General features: G+C 33.2%; 4 protein-coding genes across 8 annotated transcripts; 2 read left to right on the top strand and 2 right to left on the bottom strand.

Annotated features, from left to right (window-relative positions):
- The first annotated feature begins 254 nt into the window (after positions 1-254).
- On the top strand, positions 255-3,380 carry LOC110642825 (putative pentatricopeptide repeat-containing protein At1g03510). Of its 4 annotated transcripts, XM_021794993.2 has the most exons (4): positions 255-2,202; positions 2,316-2,493; positions 2,669-2,791; positions 2,879-3,380. In XM_021794993.2, exon 1 carries the CDS (start codon positions 398-400, stop codon positions 1,673-1,675), a length of 1,278 nt encoding a protein of 425 aa, XP_021650685.2. In that variant the 5' UTR covers positions 255-397; the 3' UTR covers positions 1,676-2,202; positions 2,316-2,493; positions 2,669-2,791; positions 2,879-3,380. The 4 variants fall into 4 exon arrangements, with proteins under 4 accessions (XP_021650685.2, XP_021650684.2, XP_057995944.1 ...); XM_021794992.2 differs by having other exon boundaries at positions 255-2,493; XM_058139961.1 differs by having other exon boundaries at positions 255-1,932; positions 2,669-3,380.
- Positions 3,381-6,939: 3,559 nt separating this feature from the next.
- LOC110642803 (serine/threonine-protein kinase ATM) lies at positions 6,940-11,013 on the top strand. Its single transcript, XM_058139958.1, has 2 exons — positions 6,940-7,237; positions 7,417-11,013. The coding sequence occupies exon 2, from the start codon at positions 7,484-7,486 to the stop codon at positions 10,763-10,765; it is 3,282 nt and encodes a 1,093-aa protein (XP_057995941.1). The 5' UTR covers positions 6,940-7,237; positions 7,417-7,483; the 3' UTR covers positions 10,766-11,013.
- A 126-nt stretch (positions 11,014-11,139) lies between these two features.
- LOC110642827 (uncharacterized) lies at positions 11,140-13,581 on the bottom strand. Of its 2 annotated transcripts, XR_009145692.1 has the most exons (2): positions 11,996-13,581; positions 11,140-11,679 (listed from the first exon to the last, which is right to left on the bottom strand). XR_009145692.1 is itself a non-coding variant. In XM_021795001.2 (1 exon), exon 1 carries the CDS (start codon positions 12,618-12,620, stop codon positions 12,060-12,062), a length of 561 nt encoding a protein of 186 aa, XP_021650693.2. In that variant the 5' UTR covers positions 12,621-13,581; the 3' UTR covers positions 11,140-12,059. The 2 variants fall into 2 exon arrangements, 1 of the variants encoding a protein (XP_021650693.2); XM_021795001.2 differs by having other exon boundaries at positions 11,140-13,581.
- A 1,735-nt stretch (positions 13,582-15,316) lies between these two features.
- LOC110642797 (dof zinc finger protein DOF5.6) lies at positions 15,317-17,517 on the bottom strand. Its single transcript, XM_021794951.2, has 2 exons — positions 17,239-17,517; positions 15,317-16,537 (listed from the first exon to the last, which is right to left on the bottom strand). Exons 1-2 carry the CDS (start codon positions 17,287-17,289, stop codon positions 15,638-15,640), a joined length of 951 nt encoding a protein of 316 aa, XP_021650643.2. The 5' UTR covers positions 17,290-17,517; the 3' UTR covers positions 15,317-15,637.
- Between the last annotated feature and the right edge of the window lie 572 nt (positions 17,518-18,089).

Below are 18,089 nucleotides of genomic sequence, written 5' to 3' on the forward strand. Positions count from 1 at the left end.
ATTTATTTGAATGTTATATAATTATCACATATACATATAGGATTTTATTAACATGCTGTTAGAATTATTGTTAAAAATATATATATTTTTAAATATATTAATTAGACTATTAAAATTTAAAATAATATAATTTAATCACAAAATATTAAAATCATAAAATAAAATTTCAAATTATTTTTTAATAATATTTAAAATTTTATTTTTTTTAAAGAAAAAAACACTTCCTTTGAGTATGAAAGCGAGGCATACCATGAAAAGCGGGAAGTACAAGTGTACAATTGAATGTTCAAAGTTGAGGTTCAAGTTATACATATATATTTTAGATGTTGCCAAAATATTTGGAATATATGTGGCTCTTTCCTAATGAACATTAACGGCCGGTGACAATAAAGAGCATATGATGAGCTACTCATCAAATTACCTACGCTTGATTTCTTGGACGAAGCAGCTAACCTCTCACGTTAACCAGGGCCTTCACCGCCAAGCTCTTGCTCTCTTCCGCCACATGCAAACTTCTCTAGCTCTCTCTCTTGATCCCTGTGTTTTCCCTCTCCTGCTTAAATCATGCTCTGCCATCCACCGCCCTCAACTGGGCACCGCCGTCCACTCGCACGCTGTCAAAATGGGTCTCCTCTCAAACCCATTCGTTGCCTGCGCTCTCGTTGATGTGCATGGTAAATGCGTGTCCCTTTTTTCAGCGCGTAAACTGTTCGACGAAATTCCTCAGAGAAATGTTGTTGTTTGGAATGCGATGATATCGCTTTATATGCACTCCAATCTTGTCCATGATGCTTTGCGTTTGTTTGAATCAATGGATGTCATGCCTAATGCCTCCACTTTTAATGCAATAATTGCAGGTTTGCCAGGGGTGGAGGATGGATCGTCTAAGGCCATTGCTTTTTATAGGCAAATGAGGGAGTTGGGTTTGAAGCCAAATTTAATTACGCTTCTTGCTTTATTACCTGCTTGTGTAGGATTAGCAGCTTTGAGTTTGATTGAAGAAATTCATGGGTACTCGATAAGGAATGGTATTGATCCGCATCCCCAGCTGAGAAGTGGCCTAGTAGATGCTTACGGGAGATGTGGATGTCTTATTAATGCAACTAATGTGTTTCATAGTATGAAGGAAAGGGATGTGGTTGCGTGGAGCAGTTTGATTTCAGCATATGCACTTCTTGGGGAAGCAAGAAGTGCTCTTCAAATATTTCGCCAGATGGAAATGGCGAAAGTGTGCCCTGATGACATTACTTTTCTAGCAGTTTTGAAAGCTTGTAGCCATGCAGGATTAGCTGATGAGGCACTGGACTACTTCAGCAGAATGCAAGAAGATTATGGTCTGCAAGCAAACAGTGATCATTATTCTTGTTTGGTTGATGTTTTGAGCAGAGCTGGGAGGTTAAACGAGGCATACAAAGTCATACGAGAAATGCCAGTGAAGGTGACTGCGAAAGCTTGGGGTGCCCTTCTTGGGGCTTGTCGAACTTATGGAGAAGTGGAGTTAGCAGAGATTGCAGGGAGAGCTTTGTTTGAGATAGAACCTGATAATCCTGCCAATTATGTTATATTGGCCAGAATTTATGCCAGTGTAGGGAGACATGAGGAAGCTCAGAGAATGAGAAGAGAAATGACAGAGAGGGGCGTGAAGGTAGCTCCTGGTAGCAGCTGGGTGGTATAAAGACAATAGAACTACTACGTGATTGTCACCAAATTAAAGCTTCTTTGGAAAGATAAACAGGAGCAGCACATTGCTCTTAGCACTCGGTCAAAGCTTCCTCCTTTTATAGCAGATAAGAAATGCTAGAACAATCAGTTGAATGATAAGAATTCAAAGATGTCAAAAATGGAAGCTAGCACTTCTTTGTGATGTTTAGTTATTATGTATATCAACAATTCTGAAGTCAAGTGACAGCATATTAAAGGTCCAAAGGAAAGGTAAAAACAATGGAAAAGGTAACTTGTATGTGCACCAATGGCAGAAATTCAAGGTGAGGCACCGTGGGTACATGCCTCGAAAATCCCCTCCCCCTCTCTCAAGGCAAATTCAACAACTATTATTCAAGAAGTATTGTATCTGTATCTGGTAATAAAAAAATATTTGAAAAAAAAAATCTATGCTCGGGTCTCAAAAAAAATTATGATTACTTCTCAAATCAGCACATATCTCTTTCAGATCGGTTAGATTGGCAGTTGTAACTTTGATTGGTAATAGATTACCTATTTCATGATTCCACCTTTACATATTGACATCAATGTATAAGTTATTGATAGCCACTTGTGGTATGTGAAATTATGGTAATTTAATGTTTCATCTGCAGGACTTCTTATCAAGTTGTATTGTTCAAGACACGAGTACCAATCAATAAATGATATGAGGATGATGACAAGCAAGAAATTACCCCATTCTTGGTGTAAGGCTTCATTTTGTGAAGTTTGAACGAGTAATGATTAAAGAATATTCCAGCTTTGCTTCTTCCAAGTTGCTTCACTGCGGTGGTATATATCTTCTAATCTTACCTTCTTTTAACTCATTTTGTTTGTCAGTTTTAATAGATTGTGCCAGCTTTGTGTATTATGAGTTTGTTTGACTGCATTCAAGTTGTCAACTTCATTCTCATTCCCTTCTAATTTCTTTTTCCTTTGATAAGTCTGGTAATTTTCTTGTGGTTAGGAATTGATTCACGTGGTTTATTTCTGAGACACCAGCCAATGGAAATGCTGTATATAAGTTAAACTTTGTTGTCATGAAACATAGTCTGATCCCCACTAGCTAGGTTTGGTTGAAGCTGTAAGGGTAAACTTTGTTGTTATGAAACGTAGTCTTATCCCACTAGCTAGTTTTGTTTGAACCTTTCCTAACTGGGGAAATAATGGCGTTCAGAACATCAGCCTCCTGCGTATTTTACAGCTTTTGCTTGTTCACCGTGAGGGTTTCAAGTGACACTTGATGCAACACCTGTACCATAGTCTTCTGTAGCTGGTAATGGTGAGGAATCAGAGGCTGGAAGAAAAATAAATGAAGGGAAATATATGCTACTGTCTGCATATATGAAATAGCCAATTGAGTGCATCTGAAGTTATTAGTCACCTTGTGTATTTCTTGCTGGGAAGCATGAATCATGAGGAAAGTAACAGGGGAAAAAACATTCTAGGGCATGCCTTTTACAATTGATTTTTGGGAAAAAACATTCTAGGGCATTCCTTTTACAATTGATTTGTCAATCTCACCTTCACCTTAGCGTTTACATCCTCTTGTTTATTTTTATTGTTGCTTTTGCCACGTAACACATCATACAGGATGGAACCTGTCACCTTGGGTTGCAGTTTAGCAACATTAACATTTTGTTTTTTACTTTGAAATCATTGACATTTTGTTGGCTCCAGTACTGATTACTGAAAGGACAATGGAATCTATTCTTCTGCTTAAAGATAAAACTTGGATTGTGGTCCAATACTTGGCCACAATTTTTAATATGCAAATTAAATGCTTATAAATTTTATAACCTAAAAAAAAAAAAAATTGTCTAAGGGGTTTTAGTTCTGCCGTGAAATACTATAAATTAAATATTTTAGGAAAGTGTTACAAAAGATTGGCATTTGTTCTAGTGGTATGATTCTCGCTATATAAATTGAAGCTTGAATTTTGTTTAAAAAATTTAATAGTATTTTTAATTTTTATTATAATATATTTAATTATTATATTTTATTTTAAAATCAATAATAAAATTTTTATTTATTTATTATACATATATTGAAATAATAACAATATTAATATCCTTTTTGCTTTGTTTTTACAAATTAAAACTTACCATGTAATTAATCACCATTAAAATGGTTTAATAAGTTGCAATCTAATGGTGAAAAATAACAAAGTAGAGAAAAAAAAAAGTAATCATAAAAAACACTATTATTTTATTTTTTTATACCTTTTAATTCACTTTTATTATATATTTTATTTCTCTCACTTTTAAATATAATTTTTACACATTAATTTTGCAAAAATTATGTCAATAGTTTTATTTGTTATATATATATGTATTGATATAATTCGTTAATTAAATAAATTTATAATTAACAAATATAAAAATAAAAGTATTTGACAATTTAAAATGCTACTAAAAGTAGTTTGGGATAAAATTGCAATTATTTATCTATTGCAGTTTTTTTTTTTTAATTTTCACACGGAATGTTATAAGGAGAAATTAAATTGCTAAATTAATAATAAATTAATTATTAGCTAAACTAATAAAAAATTTCATATTTATTACTTTTATATAATAATCAATTTATATATATATAAATATAAATCAGGCTTTTTTTTTATTATATTGCTACGTGGTGTACTCTGACAAAAAGTTGACTCTCTAAAATAATAATAAATTAATAAAAAAATCTCATATTTATAACCTTTTACATAAAAATTAATGAAAAATCGTTAATAAGAAATTACTTAACTATTTTTCAATTAATTTATCCTTTTAAGTAATACATTAATATCACCTGCTTTTATAAAAAATTCCTTAAGTAAGTTTTCCTTTTTTAAGTAATAAATTAATTTTTATTTGTATTAATAAGAAATTGCTTAACTAATTTATATCCTAATTAATAAAAAAAAATATTTTCTTTAATTATTTTTAGACACAAATGTGATTATATTAAAAATATATATTATTTATTTATTTTAATTATTTTTTTTTCTTTCTTATATTGATAGAAATTTTGATTTCTTGTATCTATAAGGATTATTATAATACAAAATTAATTTAAAATTTAACCATTCATTATCAAAAGAAAATTAAAAGTTAATCATTATTTTATTATCTTTAATTATTGTTTATATCATTTTTCTTGTTTAGAACATACTATAATTTTGATATAAATAATATAGGTTTTAATATTTTATATTTTATCAAAAAATAGAAAACATAAATATTTTTAAATGTGTTAATATGTGTTTAAATAATAGAATAATTAAAATTAAGTATATAAAATAAATTATTAATTATCATACAAAGCATAAAAATTTAAATCTATAAAAAATAAATACAATTTGAGAAAATGAAATTCTTAGATGATATTATTTAAATTTATAATTTATGAATGTCATTTTATTATTATTATTTTCACTTAATACCAAAATTCAAAGTATTTTAATCGATATACATAAATTGATTTAAAAATACATTCAAGTATAAATATATATATATATATATATATATATATATATATATATATATATATATATATATATATATAATATAATATAATATAATTAAGAAATTAAACATAAAATAAATCATAAGTAATAACGATGTGAAAAGCACGTGCACGAGTTTACTAGTTTTTGTATATACAGTCAATGATCTTAAATGAGAGTGGCAAAATTTTAGTACTCTTGTCATTTTACTTATTTGTCGTTTTTTACAAATTATTTTATTTATAATTATTTTATTATTTTTTAAAAATTAATAAATATTAATTATTGTTTTAATTTTACTCCTACCTTTATTAATATAATACTTTTTTATAATTTTTTAAAATTAGATAAATAATATTTTAATTAAATCAATAAATCTTTTATTATAATTTAAATAATTTAATTATTTTATTAATCATTATATAAAAATTTTAAAAGATAAATAAAGAAGAACAAAAAGAGTAAATAAAATGATGTAATTATTAACAATATAATTTAAAAAATTATAATTTATGCAGAAATATGATTTATGCCACTGTTATGGAGAACTAATCTCTCTATTTGGAATGTAAAGTTTTATAAAAATTAAATTTAATAATTTTTTTTAATTCTCATGTTTAGAATTAAAAAATTCAGTTTTTTTTTTTTAATTTAAAAAATTTTTTATTTTAAAATAAATAAAATTCATATATGATTGTGTAAAATTTTTTTATATTATTTTTTAAATAATTTATTTCAAATAAATTTAATATATTAGTTAAAAAAATAGAATAAAGTAGATTGTAAATCACACCATACAAGTGACAAGCCTCAATAATTACAATGTTTATCAAACTATAATCTCAGTTCATAGAGTTTGACCTAAATAATAGAGTTAATATTTAGACATTACGGATTGAATGTATTAAAAAAATGTAAAGTCCAAAATAATACTCTCAATATATGTTTATTTTTATTTTTATATGTATTAGAAAAATATAATTAATATAGTTAAAATAATATATTTTATTTAATTATTTTAATATATCCTTATTTTATTTACTCTAATAAAAATTAAATAATTCATGTTAAATCTTATAAAATAATATATTTAATATAAATTTAAATTCATATGAAAATAAATTTAATAATTATTAAATTAAATATTTATATTTAAATTTATATGTGCTTTATACACACTTTAATCAATTATATATATATATATATATATATATATATATATATATATATATATATATTAAGATATAAGTATTTAATTCATAGTTATTAAATCCATAATTATGTAAGTTCGAGTTTATAATAGTCGCATCTGTTATTAAATTATTTTTAAAATTAATAAATTTTATTTTTATATATTAAATAATATTAATGAATTAATAAATAAATTATTATTTAAAAAAAATTCTCTATAATTTTTTTGACAAAAATTGTCTATAATTAGAATAGATAAAAAAGAAAAATAAATTACAGAGAAAGTGAAATAATTTACGCTTTTCTTTATAAATTCAAATTGTTAATGAATTATTACATTTAATTTGGTGGGATTATTACTAAATAGCAGAAAAAAGATCCAACGATCCTTTCTTATCAAGGAGAGTAATGGATGCCATTAGGCTTTTTTGATGGTGAATATGATGGGGTCCACCATTCCAACTCTCCCACACTGGCGCGTGAAGGGCAATGTAACCAAACCAGAGTAGCCAAAGTCGCTGCATATGTTGCGTTGCTATGTGTTTGTGTTGTGTTCCAAGTCCAGAAAACTACCTCAACATACGGGACAGCTTACATACCCACTAAACGCAAGCCTTTGCCTTTGCTCTCTCTCTCTCTCTCTCTCTCTCTACCGTGTTCCTCGCCCAAATACTTTCTCAGCTTTTTCTAAGAGCCCATTAGTTCTCTTTTTTTCTTTCTTTCGGCCACCCTAAATAATCTCTTTTTCTGCACCACAAGATTCAAAACTACTTCTTCTTCAACTCGACTGGGTCAGATCGTAGCTAGTCTTGAAACTCGGTCACAATGTAAATTTCATTGTTTTGTTTCCAGGTACCTCTTTTTTTATTTTTTCCCTAATAAGTGTTCTCTTCATATTTTCTGTTGATCTTTATTTCTTCTCTTTTGTTTTTTAGGCTTTTGTTTTTTATGGGAATCATTTTAGTTTAGTTTATTAATGAACCTCTTTTCTTTTTTCTTCTTTTCCTTCCTCTTTTCCTGTATATGATCAGCTGTTGGAGTAATATTGAGATTGGTAGACTGGAGAAAAAGGGCAGACCTTTTTCAACATTCTAGATAATGGAAAACCATAAAACTCCAGAAACGCTTGATGTTAAACTCCCAGATGTTAAAACCCTAGAAGCTCAAAACCCAGACAACATGAATCTAGAAGAAGCTTCTGGGCCTTCGGAGTTATTGGGCTCAAGTGAGAATTTTACTGTAGAAGAATCGAATTTGGAGGTTCCTATAGAAGAAAATGCAAAAAATAATGTTGAATTAGTGAACAGAGTTGGTGGCATTGAAGCAGAGAATTTGGATGCCAGTGGTAGTACAAGTACAATTGGTTCTGCTGATGTGAATAATGTTGGAATCAAGAAGGCTTCTTTGGTTGATGTTGGTGTTGATAGGGCAATTGAGAATGGAAAGGGTTCCACAGTAGCGGAATTGAATGAAAATTTAGTGGATTTGGGTAGTTCTGTGCGTGAGGAAGTTGAAGTTGAAAAGACTGTGAAAGATGAGCAGTTGAAGGAGGATGAGCTGCTAGGATTTGATAGAGTTGTGTCTGGTAGGAAGCTAGAGATTTGTGGAGGCAATATATCACTTTATGTAGATTTTTCTGATTCTCTGAGTAGGGTAAATTTTGGCAATCTCAAAGACATGGATGCTCAAGAGGAGTCTAAAGAAGTTGGTGATGAGGAGATGGCAGAGCTAAGGGGGAAGTTCCATGTAGGCGATATTATATGGATTAAAACCAAAAATCAGTCTTGGTGGCCTGGAAAGATTTATGATCCATTAGATGCAAGAAAATATGCTGTGGGGAGTGACCAGAGGAACTGCCTGTTGGTTGGTTATTTGGGAAGTAGCCACGTTGCATGGTGCTTGCCATCTCAATTAAAGCCTTTTCATGAGAATTTTGAACGGATGACTGGGCAAAACAAGTCCAGAAGCTTTTTAAGAGCAGTACAGAAAGCGGTGGATGAGTTTGGTAAGTGCCTGAAATCAGAGATTACTTGTCCTTGTATCCTCAAAGAAATTCAGCAATCATCTGATATTGTTGAAATTCAAGGGGCTTCTTTGCCAGGGAGCAGATTCGGGGAATTTTCATGTAGCCAGGTTGAACCAGTGAAGTTTCTTGCGCAAATTAAAAATATTGCACAGGCTGTCTCCCAGCTTGACATGCTTGAATTAACTGTAGCAAAGAATTTTTTGTCAGCATTTTATCATTCCATAGGACATAGTCAGTTGCCTATGGAACAACTCTGGAAATCAACTGATGACCAAGACAATTCTGGTGACAAGTTAATGGCAAAAGGTCAAATTGATGCTCAAGTTGGAGGGCAAAATTCGGGACCTGCCAAAGGGGAATCACAAAGCACAGAGGATAAAGTTCTACTGCATAAGAAGAATGAAGGCCTAGCCACAATTTTTGGAGGGGATCTGGATACTATGGCAGAGATTTGCAAAGGCAACCTTCATGAAGGAAATGGTGTCCCAAATGATCTGGCATCAAATTCTAATAAGAGAAAGAGGAAGAGGTGTTTTGAACTTAAAGTTGAAGGTCAAGAAATTAGCCTATCAGCTTCTCCATCTAAGGAGAATATGTGTATCTTGGGATCTCCAACAACAGTAGAAAGGAGCTCTGAGTTGAGAGAAAGGAAGAAGAGCAAGTACTTATCATATCCCTATGTCAATTGGGAATATAAAGACTTGCCTAGTGAAACAGAAGACCCCAAGGCTCAGAAAGCTTCTCAAGAGCCAGAATGTGAAAAAACAGTTGCTGATCAATTAATTGGACCCCTTTTGATTTCTAAATCTAATGGGAAGAGGTTTCAGAAGAAATGGTTCAGAAAATTCATAAGAGGGAATGATGCTTCCAGTAACCCAGAGTTGATAGATGCATCTGTGGGCAATTTGCTTTCTGAACTGTGTTTCATAGCTGTCGATTGTCTGTATCCAAATGAGAGTAAAAACTTTGATTTAATAGAGTGGTTCTTTTCAAGGTTCAGAATATCAGTATTTCATGATGAGTCCATTTATGAGATGCATTGCAAGAATGTGATTGGGATCAGTAACGAAGCATTGCTGGGAAAGGATACACAGGAGACAAGCCAGACTTTGCCAGATGTTAAGGCTGAGCACAAGATGCAGAAGAAGAAGAAAAATGGAAAATCAGGTAGATCGAAAATTAAATCTCTTGATGGATTATCAGATGTGAATGCAAATATTGCTGCTGATGGCTTATCTGAGATGGGCCCTTCCACGCTGAATGGAAAACCTAGGTCAAAGAAGAAAAAAAAGAAGCAAGGAGGAAATCCTACAGATCTACGCACCAACCAAACAACAAGCATACCAGACTTGAATGGCAATGGTACTATGACAAATTCGTTGATAGAAAATTCTGAGCTGACAAACCATGTTGAACTTGAGCCAAATGCAAGGGAGAAGCCAGTGGATGTAAATTTAAGTAATGTGGCACCCAGAACCTTGTCAGTAGATTTACAGGTGACTGGTCCATTTTCGATAAATTCGATTCCTGAACAAAGTAGGAGGGAGGGGTTTACTGCTAGTGTACCAACTTCAAATGTAAACTATGCTATTCCAGGTCCTTTGGCCAATGGACCTTTATTTATTGGCTCACTTGCTGCTGAAGGTAAACCTAGCCCAAAAAAAAGAAAAAGAAAAGATAAATCAACTTCTAAGCAGGCTACAGTTGATGCCAGTATTGCTGGTATGGATGGGACTCCTGCTGAACCCAGCTTGTCGGCCAAATCTGAAAAGAAGAGAGGAAGAAAAAAAGGAGTTACTTCACAGCGACCAAGAAAGAAATCAGCTTTGGGGATACCAGATATAAATATGAATTATGATAATGTGGAGACTAATGGCGAAGCTCCAGGGACTGCTCTGCTATTAACATTTGCTCCAGGAGTGTCCATGCCTTCGAAAGAAGTTCTGGTTGCAACATTTGGCAGGTTTGGGCCCTTGAAGGAGTCAGAAATGCAGTTGTCAAAAGATTCTGGTATTGCCCAAGTTGTTTTTGCGACAAGCGCTGATGCTGCAGAAGCAGTTAGAAGCTTAGAGAATACAAGTCCCTTCGGTGCAACCCTTATCAACTACCAACTTCATCTTTCAGCTGGTGCAGCTACTGAGGGATTCAGGACACCTGCAAAGTCTTATGGGTCAGTGCCAAACCCTGCTGATGCTCCTCCCATTGACTTCATAAGGCAGAATCTAGAGATGATGACATCAATGCTGGAGAAGTCAGGAGATAACCTCTCTCCTGAAATGAAAGCCAAATTGGAGAGTGAAATTAAAGGCCTTCTGAAAAAGGTGAGATCCTTGCCTAGCTCTTCCTCTCCTTAATTGGAACTGTAAGTTATTGAATTCTGTGTCAGGTTGTTCACTAGATTAGAAATGTCTAGGTTGTTTTCATAAACTTCTTTTATTAGCTGTTGCTTTTTCAGCCAGCTCTCTCTCTCTCTCTCTCTCTCTCTCTCTCGCTGAATGTTAATGTGAGGACTGAGAACTTATGCGGTTAACTGCATTGAGAGGGCATATGCAGTGGCTAAATCAAGGGACCTACATGTATCAATATCATTGTTCTTTTCATATTTCAGCTGCTTTTTTGTGTGTGTTTGGATGTTTTAGTGCCTGACCGATCATGGTGATGATCAAATGAGGGTGGTGTATTATTCTTGAAAACTCGTAAATTTCATCTTCCCTCCAAAGATGCATATCGATTTTGTTATTTTGTGCTGAAAGTAGAACAGCAGCATGCAACTTCCGGTTTACTGTTTCATGACAGAGAATTCTCAAGAGACCTGTAGAGAATCCATTTTTTAATGTACATCTGCTTCAAAAATACACAAATGAATATAGCATCTCAAGTGGCTCGAGATATAAATGAATACAATTTGGATAACAATTACTCAAAATTCACTGAATTTTCATTCGAAACAAAGTATAAAATCTTTTGAGATTGGGTCTTCCAATGGGAGCGTCCGCTTTCGCTGGGAATTTTCCGCTGGTCCTGGTTGTTCGGATCAAAGAAAATAAGTCCCAAGTCATCAGTTTCTCATGAAAAGGCCAAAGACCAGATCGAATAGCTACTGCATCTTCAAATAATGTCATGTCTCTGGTAAAATCAATGGAGGGAAGAATATTAGTAGTACATCTATTGCTGGTATCTCTTGAAAATGTCCATTGGCAGTAGAAAGTCAGCTTCAGCATATCAAACAGGACGATGGAAACCGAAATGATTAGAACTCCCGATCAGCCTGTTTCACTGTAATTTAAAGGCCATCTCTAGAAAATACCTTCGCTACATCAAGGTTTTGGAAATACTGAAGAATAAGTAAAGACAAACAGAGGATAAAAAATGTGGCTGTGAGATGGTCAAGAGTGTAAAGCAACAAGTACATGCTTGATGTGTGGAATTGCTTCTCCTAGTATGCAACTGTGTAAAAGCTAAAAGCAAGAGCACCATCAATAACCAAAAAAATAAATTTTCCACAGTAACAAAATAAGTCAAAACTAATTATTGAATCATATTAATGATAAAAATTGCAATTTATCTGCACAAACAGGTCTCACATTGTGGTGCCATGAGTTGAGATTCAGTCATTCTTCCATGCAACAGTACCCAAAGCTCAAGCTATCACTCCATAACTGCAACTCCTCCAGCTGCCTTTATCTTCTCTATTATGTCATTTGCTTCCTCTTTAGTGACGCCTTGTTTAAACACAACAGGTACGTTCACCAAGTCTTTGGCCTCCTTCAACCCCAAATTAGTAAAATCTCTCACCTCTGTAATCACCTTGATTTTTGCTGCTCCATCAAACTTCTCCAACTTCACATTGAACGTTGTTTTCTCCTTCTGCTCCTCAACCTTCGTAGCTCCAACAGCTGGTGCACCTTGGAGACCCAAGTCCATTCCTTCTGTTGAAATTGGCTGCAATTTTGGAAGCTTTAACTTGTATTGTAGAGCAGGGCCAATTTGACGTCTCTCCTCAAGGGATAAGGAAGCAATGCGCTCGGCAAGTTGAATGCTTTTGTGAGAGGGTGGAGACCTAGGGCCATATGGATCATAGAATGCCGGATATTTATACCTTTTGAGCCTGGCCTTTGCATCTCTAGGAACAAAATCATGCTGGAAAAAACGAACTTGTAAAACCTTATTTACTTCATGGAGAGTAGAACAGGCACGGAAGGACTTCATGAGTGCAACAAACTTCAGTGTTTCGTGAATCAGTGAAATAATGATTCATAAAACAAAAGCCAGAGGAGACATTATCAGATTCAATTAAGCAATTTAAAAGCATCAAAAGCAACTGAATACTTGCCCATTTCTTCTTTTCTTACGAGCAATAGAACTGCAAGAATTCTGGTGCAAACTTTGTTACCTGGAAAAAAAAATTCATTAATCAAGTAAAAAGATTTCTTCTTTTACATAGACACTCAAACATAAACAACCACCAAAACAATGAAATTATAAGATGTTTTTTATGCACTAGTTTCTAATACATTATATACTCATAAGAATTCAGTTATCCTATGAATTCAATTATCCCATGAATTATAAAATGTGAATCCATCTCATTTCCAAAGAAGGAACAGATACTCTGGAGCACACAATAAAACCTCCAAAACTAGAGCCATCTCGCTCAATCAAGAACTCATAGTTTATACAGAGCTACTACACTAGATCCAAATTTTTAAGTTTCATCAACATAATAATGAGTTTCTAGAAAATCATTGCTTGTCTTAATAGTATGATATATCTTAATTCTAAGCTGCATAAGTTACCAGCTCTGAATGAGCTTATCTTAAATAAACAACTAACAGTCACATGCAGATTAAAGCTAAAAAAAAAATTAAAAAAAAAAAGCCAAATGGTCATTTCAACAAACAGCTTGTGTGAGCAGAAAAAACAGAAGTCATTTAAGAAAACCCCATCAGAAATATATCAACAAAGAGAAAGCACTATGAGTGGTTAACAGTAAGTAGATGAAAAAACGCCTTTTGCAAGATCCAAATGGCACCACAGACAATGTATTCAGATTAAAGTGATAAATCTAAAAAGCCTTGCAAGCAAGAAATGAGAACATGAGATTTCACTCAAAAAAGTCACTGAATGTAGAGCGAAACCCTCAAGTCCGCGGAACACTAAGGTTTGTTTGGTTTAGTCATTGAATGCAACCGGAACAGATGATGTGTTGGTAGTTGATTTATGTTAAGTATTTGGTAAAATTATGTTTAGCTCTTATTGTTGACATTTAAAATGACTAACAACGGTATATATCATATAATTTATTTTAATATTGAAATAAATATAAATTATTAATTTAATATATTATATCATTTATTATATTATTAAAATAAATATATAATTATTAACTTATTATATTTTATTATTAAAATAATAAAATAATAAATTCCTTAAAAAAAATAATTAGATAACTTCAAAATGTAATTATAAAATAATAAAGTAATAATTATTGTTAATGAAGAAAAAGTCTTATAATTAATTTTAAATTTTTAGATGCAAAAATGTAATTTTTTACAATAAACAAGTATTTTATATTTTATATATATTATTAAAAAATATTATAACAAAATTAAAATGTGCTAATTAATATGTTAAAATTGTAAATAAAAAATATAAAAGCAAACAGGATTAATAATATTAATTTTTGAGTTACATAAAAAAAGATAATATAATATAAATAAAATATAAAATCAAATCAGCACTTAACTTATAAGAAACAACTTTAAAAATGCTGATGGGTGTTATATCAGTTACCTATCAGTTATCAGCTTTATTTTTTTAATTTTATCAAATACTCTAATTTATATATTTAGATGTCTATCAACAATCAATTATATCCAAAAAAAGTAAACTAAACACCCTCTAAAGCTACTGAATTTGGTAAAAATGGTGTGGGCGGGGCTACTGGGCGCTAAGCCACTAGGGAGTTGAAGATCCAATAATTTACTGGCCCAATTAGGCCCTATTAAAAATTAATTTAAAATGAAATGTGATATGTTTTACTCGTAATAACATTTAAGTAAAGAAAATAATGTTATTTTCAGGCTTTAGCTGATATGCGGTACAAAGATATTACATGTCAATTTTGGTATGTAATTAATTTAATCAAAGCAAAATTATATATAATAAAATAAAATCCCTCCATTATAATAAGTCCAAAATAAAATATCTATATTACAATAAAAAGTCTAAGATTTAAATAGTCATTATAACATAATGATCGTTACTAGTATTGTTCTATTTGATCATTAATTATTCATTAGTATAATCATTCGTTAATTATCATTCAGGCAAGTACAGATCACAATGATGAAATTTTACTTAAAAATGGATCAATCATATACTTTTCTCCCCTTTTGCAGACTTCCAGCTTCTAGTTTATATGATTCTTTTTTTTATTAATAAAATTTCAGAATTATTTTAAATTATAAAGTGAATAGATATATAGGAACGCGACTCACAAATTCATTAAAGAATTACTTGGTTAAATTAAACATAAAAAAAAATCATTGATTTTTAATAATAAAGTTTTAAAATTTAAATTCTAATTAAAATTAAAAAAAAAAAAAGAAGGAAAAGAAAGAAAGGGGATTGCGAGTAAAAATAAACAGCATCCCATTCTAAACCAATAATGAGAAGAAATCAAAGTACAACGGGGGGCCACAACGCGAACGAGACAACGAATCCGAAGAGAATTTCTGCTTTCCTGCACAATATATGCTTTTGATTGCTTCCAATTTTCATGTCTCATATCATAAGCCCCCGGCCACACAGCTAGCCGCAGCTAAAAATGAACCCTTTATCGAAACCAGCCTTTCATTGGAGACCACACAGCAAGCACCAGATTATACAAAGACAATTAAGAGTTAATAGAACTGTAACTTATATATATTCTTTAAGCTAAAAAAGCACTACCATATCCATATATTCCTCGAAATAACAAGATCCTACAGCTATGAATGTCTTATAAGAAAGACAACAAATTAGGCAAAGGATGAAACGAGATCAGAACATAAAACAAACAGAACTACACCAAGGCAGTCATTTTTTTAGACTTTTTAAAGTTTTCATTCACACACTCTCTTCTGCTGGATGCTGCTTGTCAAGTCAATGAAAATTTTCAAGACCACCTTATAATAGAAAGAAGCACGAAAAAACCTTTCCATCAAAGGCGTTTTGGGATTACATTACACCAAGGGATTGGTTGTGGTCGACGATCCATAGCCGTTCATCATGCCAGTCCATGATCCCAAATTGTTTAGGTACCCAAAATTGTCCTTCCCACCATCTGAGCAGCCCTGGTCTTGCCATTCGAGGGACAAGAGCTTGGTGTTGGGTTTCACATCAATTGTGTTTTGCTCATCATTATTTCCTTGATGATCATAAGGAAGCATTAACCTTTGGCAAGTTTCCAAGAAAGTGCCATTATTCCCATCAAGGGACATCCCAAACGGAGAGCAAAGACCATGGAAATTTGGTGCCAATCCATGATGACTCATCTCTCCAAGCCCATTAACCATACCCATCTCACTATTCCCCATAAAATCGTAATTCCTGGAGCTGCCCACTATAGCTTCTAACTTACTCTCCATAAAATCAATAGGCCTAGGGTTTTCAAGCATGCCAATGTTATACTTGCTGTCCATGAAAGTAGGGTTTGCAAGCGTCCCTTGATGAGTACCAAGTATGTTATTAAGGTGTGAAAGTTGGACGTCAGGAAATGAAAGGTGAAGATCAGTAGGATTATGGGAAGAAGAAGATGATGATCCAGGGTTCTGATTAATGGATTGATCTTGAGATTTTTTAGCCACTTTCTTATTCTTTCTACAGCCACCACCCACAGGAATGTTCCTTAAAGTGCCTCCTTTGGTCCAGTACCTTCTGCAAGTCTTGCAGAAGTACCTTGGCTGAGAGAGGCTGTAGTTGTTGTAGTAACAAAATTTGGTGTGAGTGGAGTCGCACCTTGGGCACTTGAGAGCTTGATCAAGCTGGGGTCTGAGCCTCCTGTCTATCAAGGGCCTTGAGCATGTGAGCATATCCCCGGAAGGTGAAGAAGAATCCATTCCAGACTCCTCGTGAATCGTGCCCTGACACGAGAAAGCAAGAAATTGATGGGAAATGTGTCAGAATTTATTGTCAGAAATTTCAATAATGCTGAATGTCAAGAAATTAAAAATAAATAATAAACAACAATCATTTGTCCTAGCCAAGATATCAGTAATAATTAATCCAAAAGACTAGACATTATTCCTCCGTCCTTTCACATATCAACTATGGAATGTCTAAATGCCAGAGACTCATAGAAGCCAAGAACCTTTCAAAAATAATGCAAAACTGGTTTAAAAATTTGTGAAAATCAACCAGACGATCGAGTCTTAAGCTTCACATGTCTTCTGCATTAAAGATTTCAATAGTTTTAGATAAAAGAACAAAAATCGTTGATTTCCATCAACTTTCTGTTCCCTTTGTCCTTTGCACAGCCATTTCGCTGCTTCAATCCATCGCGATATTAAAGATTAAACTCAATGCAAAACATATAGGACTAGCTAGATTTCTCTTGTAGGTTTCCATTTCTCTTGTAGGTTTCCACTCTAAAACAGCATCTAATTTCATGCCATTTTAAGCCTTTACTTACATTTGCCTCACCTAGCAGGGCCAAACAAACAAAATCAAACTGTGCAATAATGTTACGCAAGGGCCATGGCATTTGAACTTGCAAACCTCACAGTTAATCTAAAAATGAGAATAGCCAGAGAGCATCAAACTAATATCGAAATGTAGAGCTTACCTGGAGCCAATCAGTGGAATCCATGCAAACTTGCAGTGAGGTAAGACCCATGATACCAAGTAAAGAACAAAAACAAAACAAGAGATATTTTGGTGGGTGTTAGATATATAGCAAACAATTCACCAAGAATTGCCTTCAAGCACACTCTATTTCATATTGGGTGCCATGCAAGAACTGAAAGGGAGAGATGGAGAAAAAGGAAGACAAGAAGTGAATTGTGACAGAAGAAAAGAGGACAGAAGCGAATGAGAGTGGATTGGTTGTCATGTAGGGGATGGAGGGTGGGGTGTGGGCTTGGAATAAGAAGGAAGAAAAAGGTGGTAACCAGGCTATACTCCTACTCTGCAGCTTAGGTCCATACACAGTCGGTGGGCTTAACATTCGTGGGCCCTACTTTGTCCGTTCAATGTTGTGACATAGGGCCCACCCACACCTCAGCCTAAACTAAATCTCCGGCCTTAAAATCGACGGTCCACAGGTCATCATGGTAGCTGGATTGGGATAACGGGAGCCGTTGATGGGAGTGACGAATACATCAGAGATCGCGGCTTGGTCGTCACTCCAATAAAGCCCCGTGTTTGACGTGACTGAAGCTGAGACAGCGAGAGAATATAATTTTTTTTTTCGGGGTTTTCGATAAAGAAGCATACCGAAAGAGCACTCCACTTGCGGGCCCTAACGAGTGGACCCACTCGCTCTCCTCCGACAAGCAAAGGATCGATTCCCCCCTCACGCGCTTCGCACGTGCCCCTTCCGCCACTGTTTTCTAATGCTTTTCTGTGTGCCAAGTGGATGACGACTGGTCACCAATTCAACTGGTCTAAGAACTAAGAAACTGAACAAGAAACGAA

The sequence above is a fragment of the Hevea brasiliensis genome, chromosome 17, assembly GCF_030052815.1.
Source record: "Hevea brasiliensis isolate MT/VB/25A 57/8 chromosome 17, ASM3005281v1, whole genome shotgun sequence".
In the NCBI taxonomy this organism is placed as follows: Eukaryota; Viridiplantae; Streptophyta; class Magnoliopsida; order Malpighiales; family Euphorbiaceae; genus Hevea; species Hevea brasiliensis.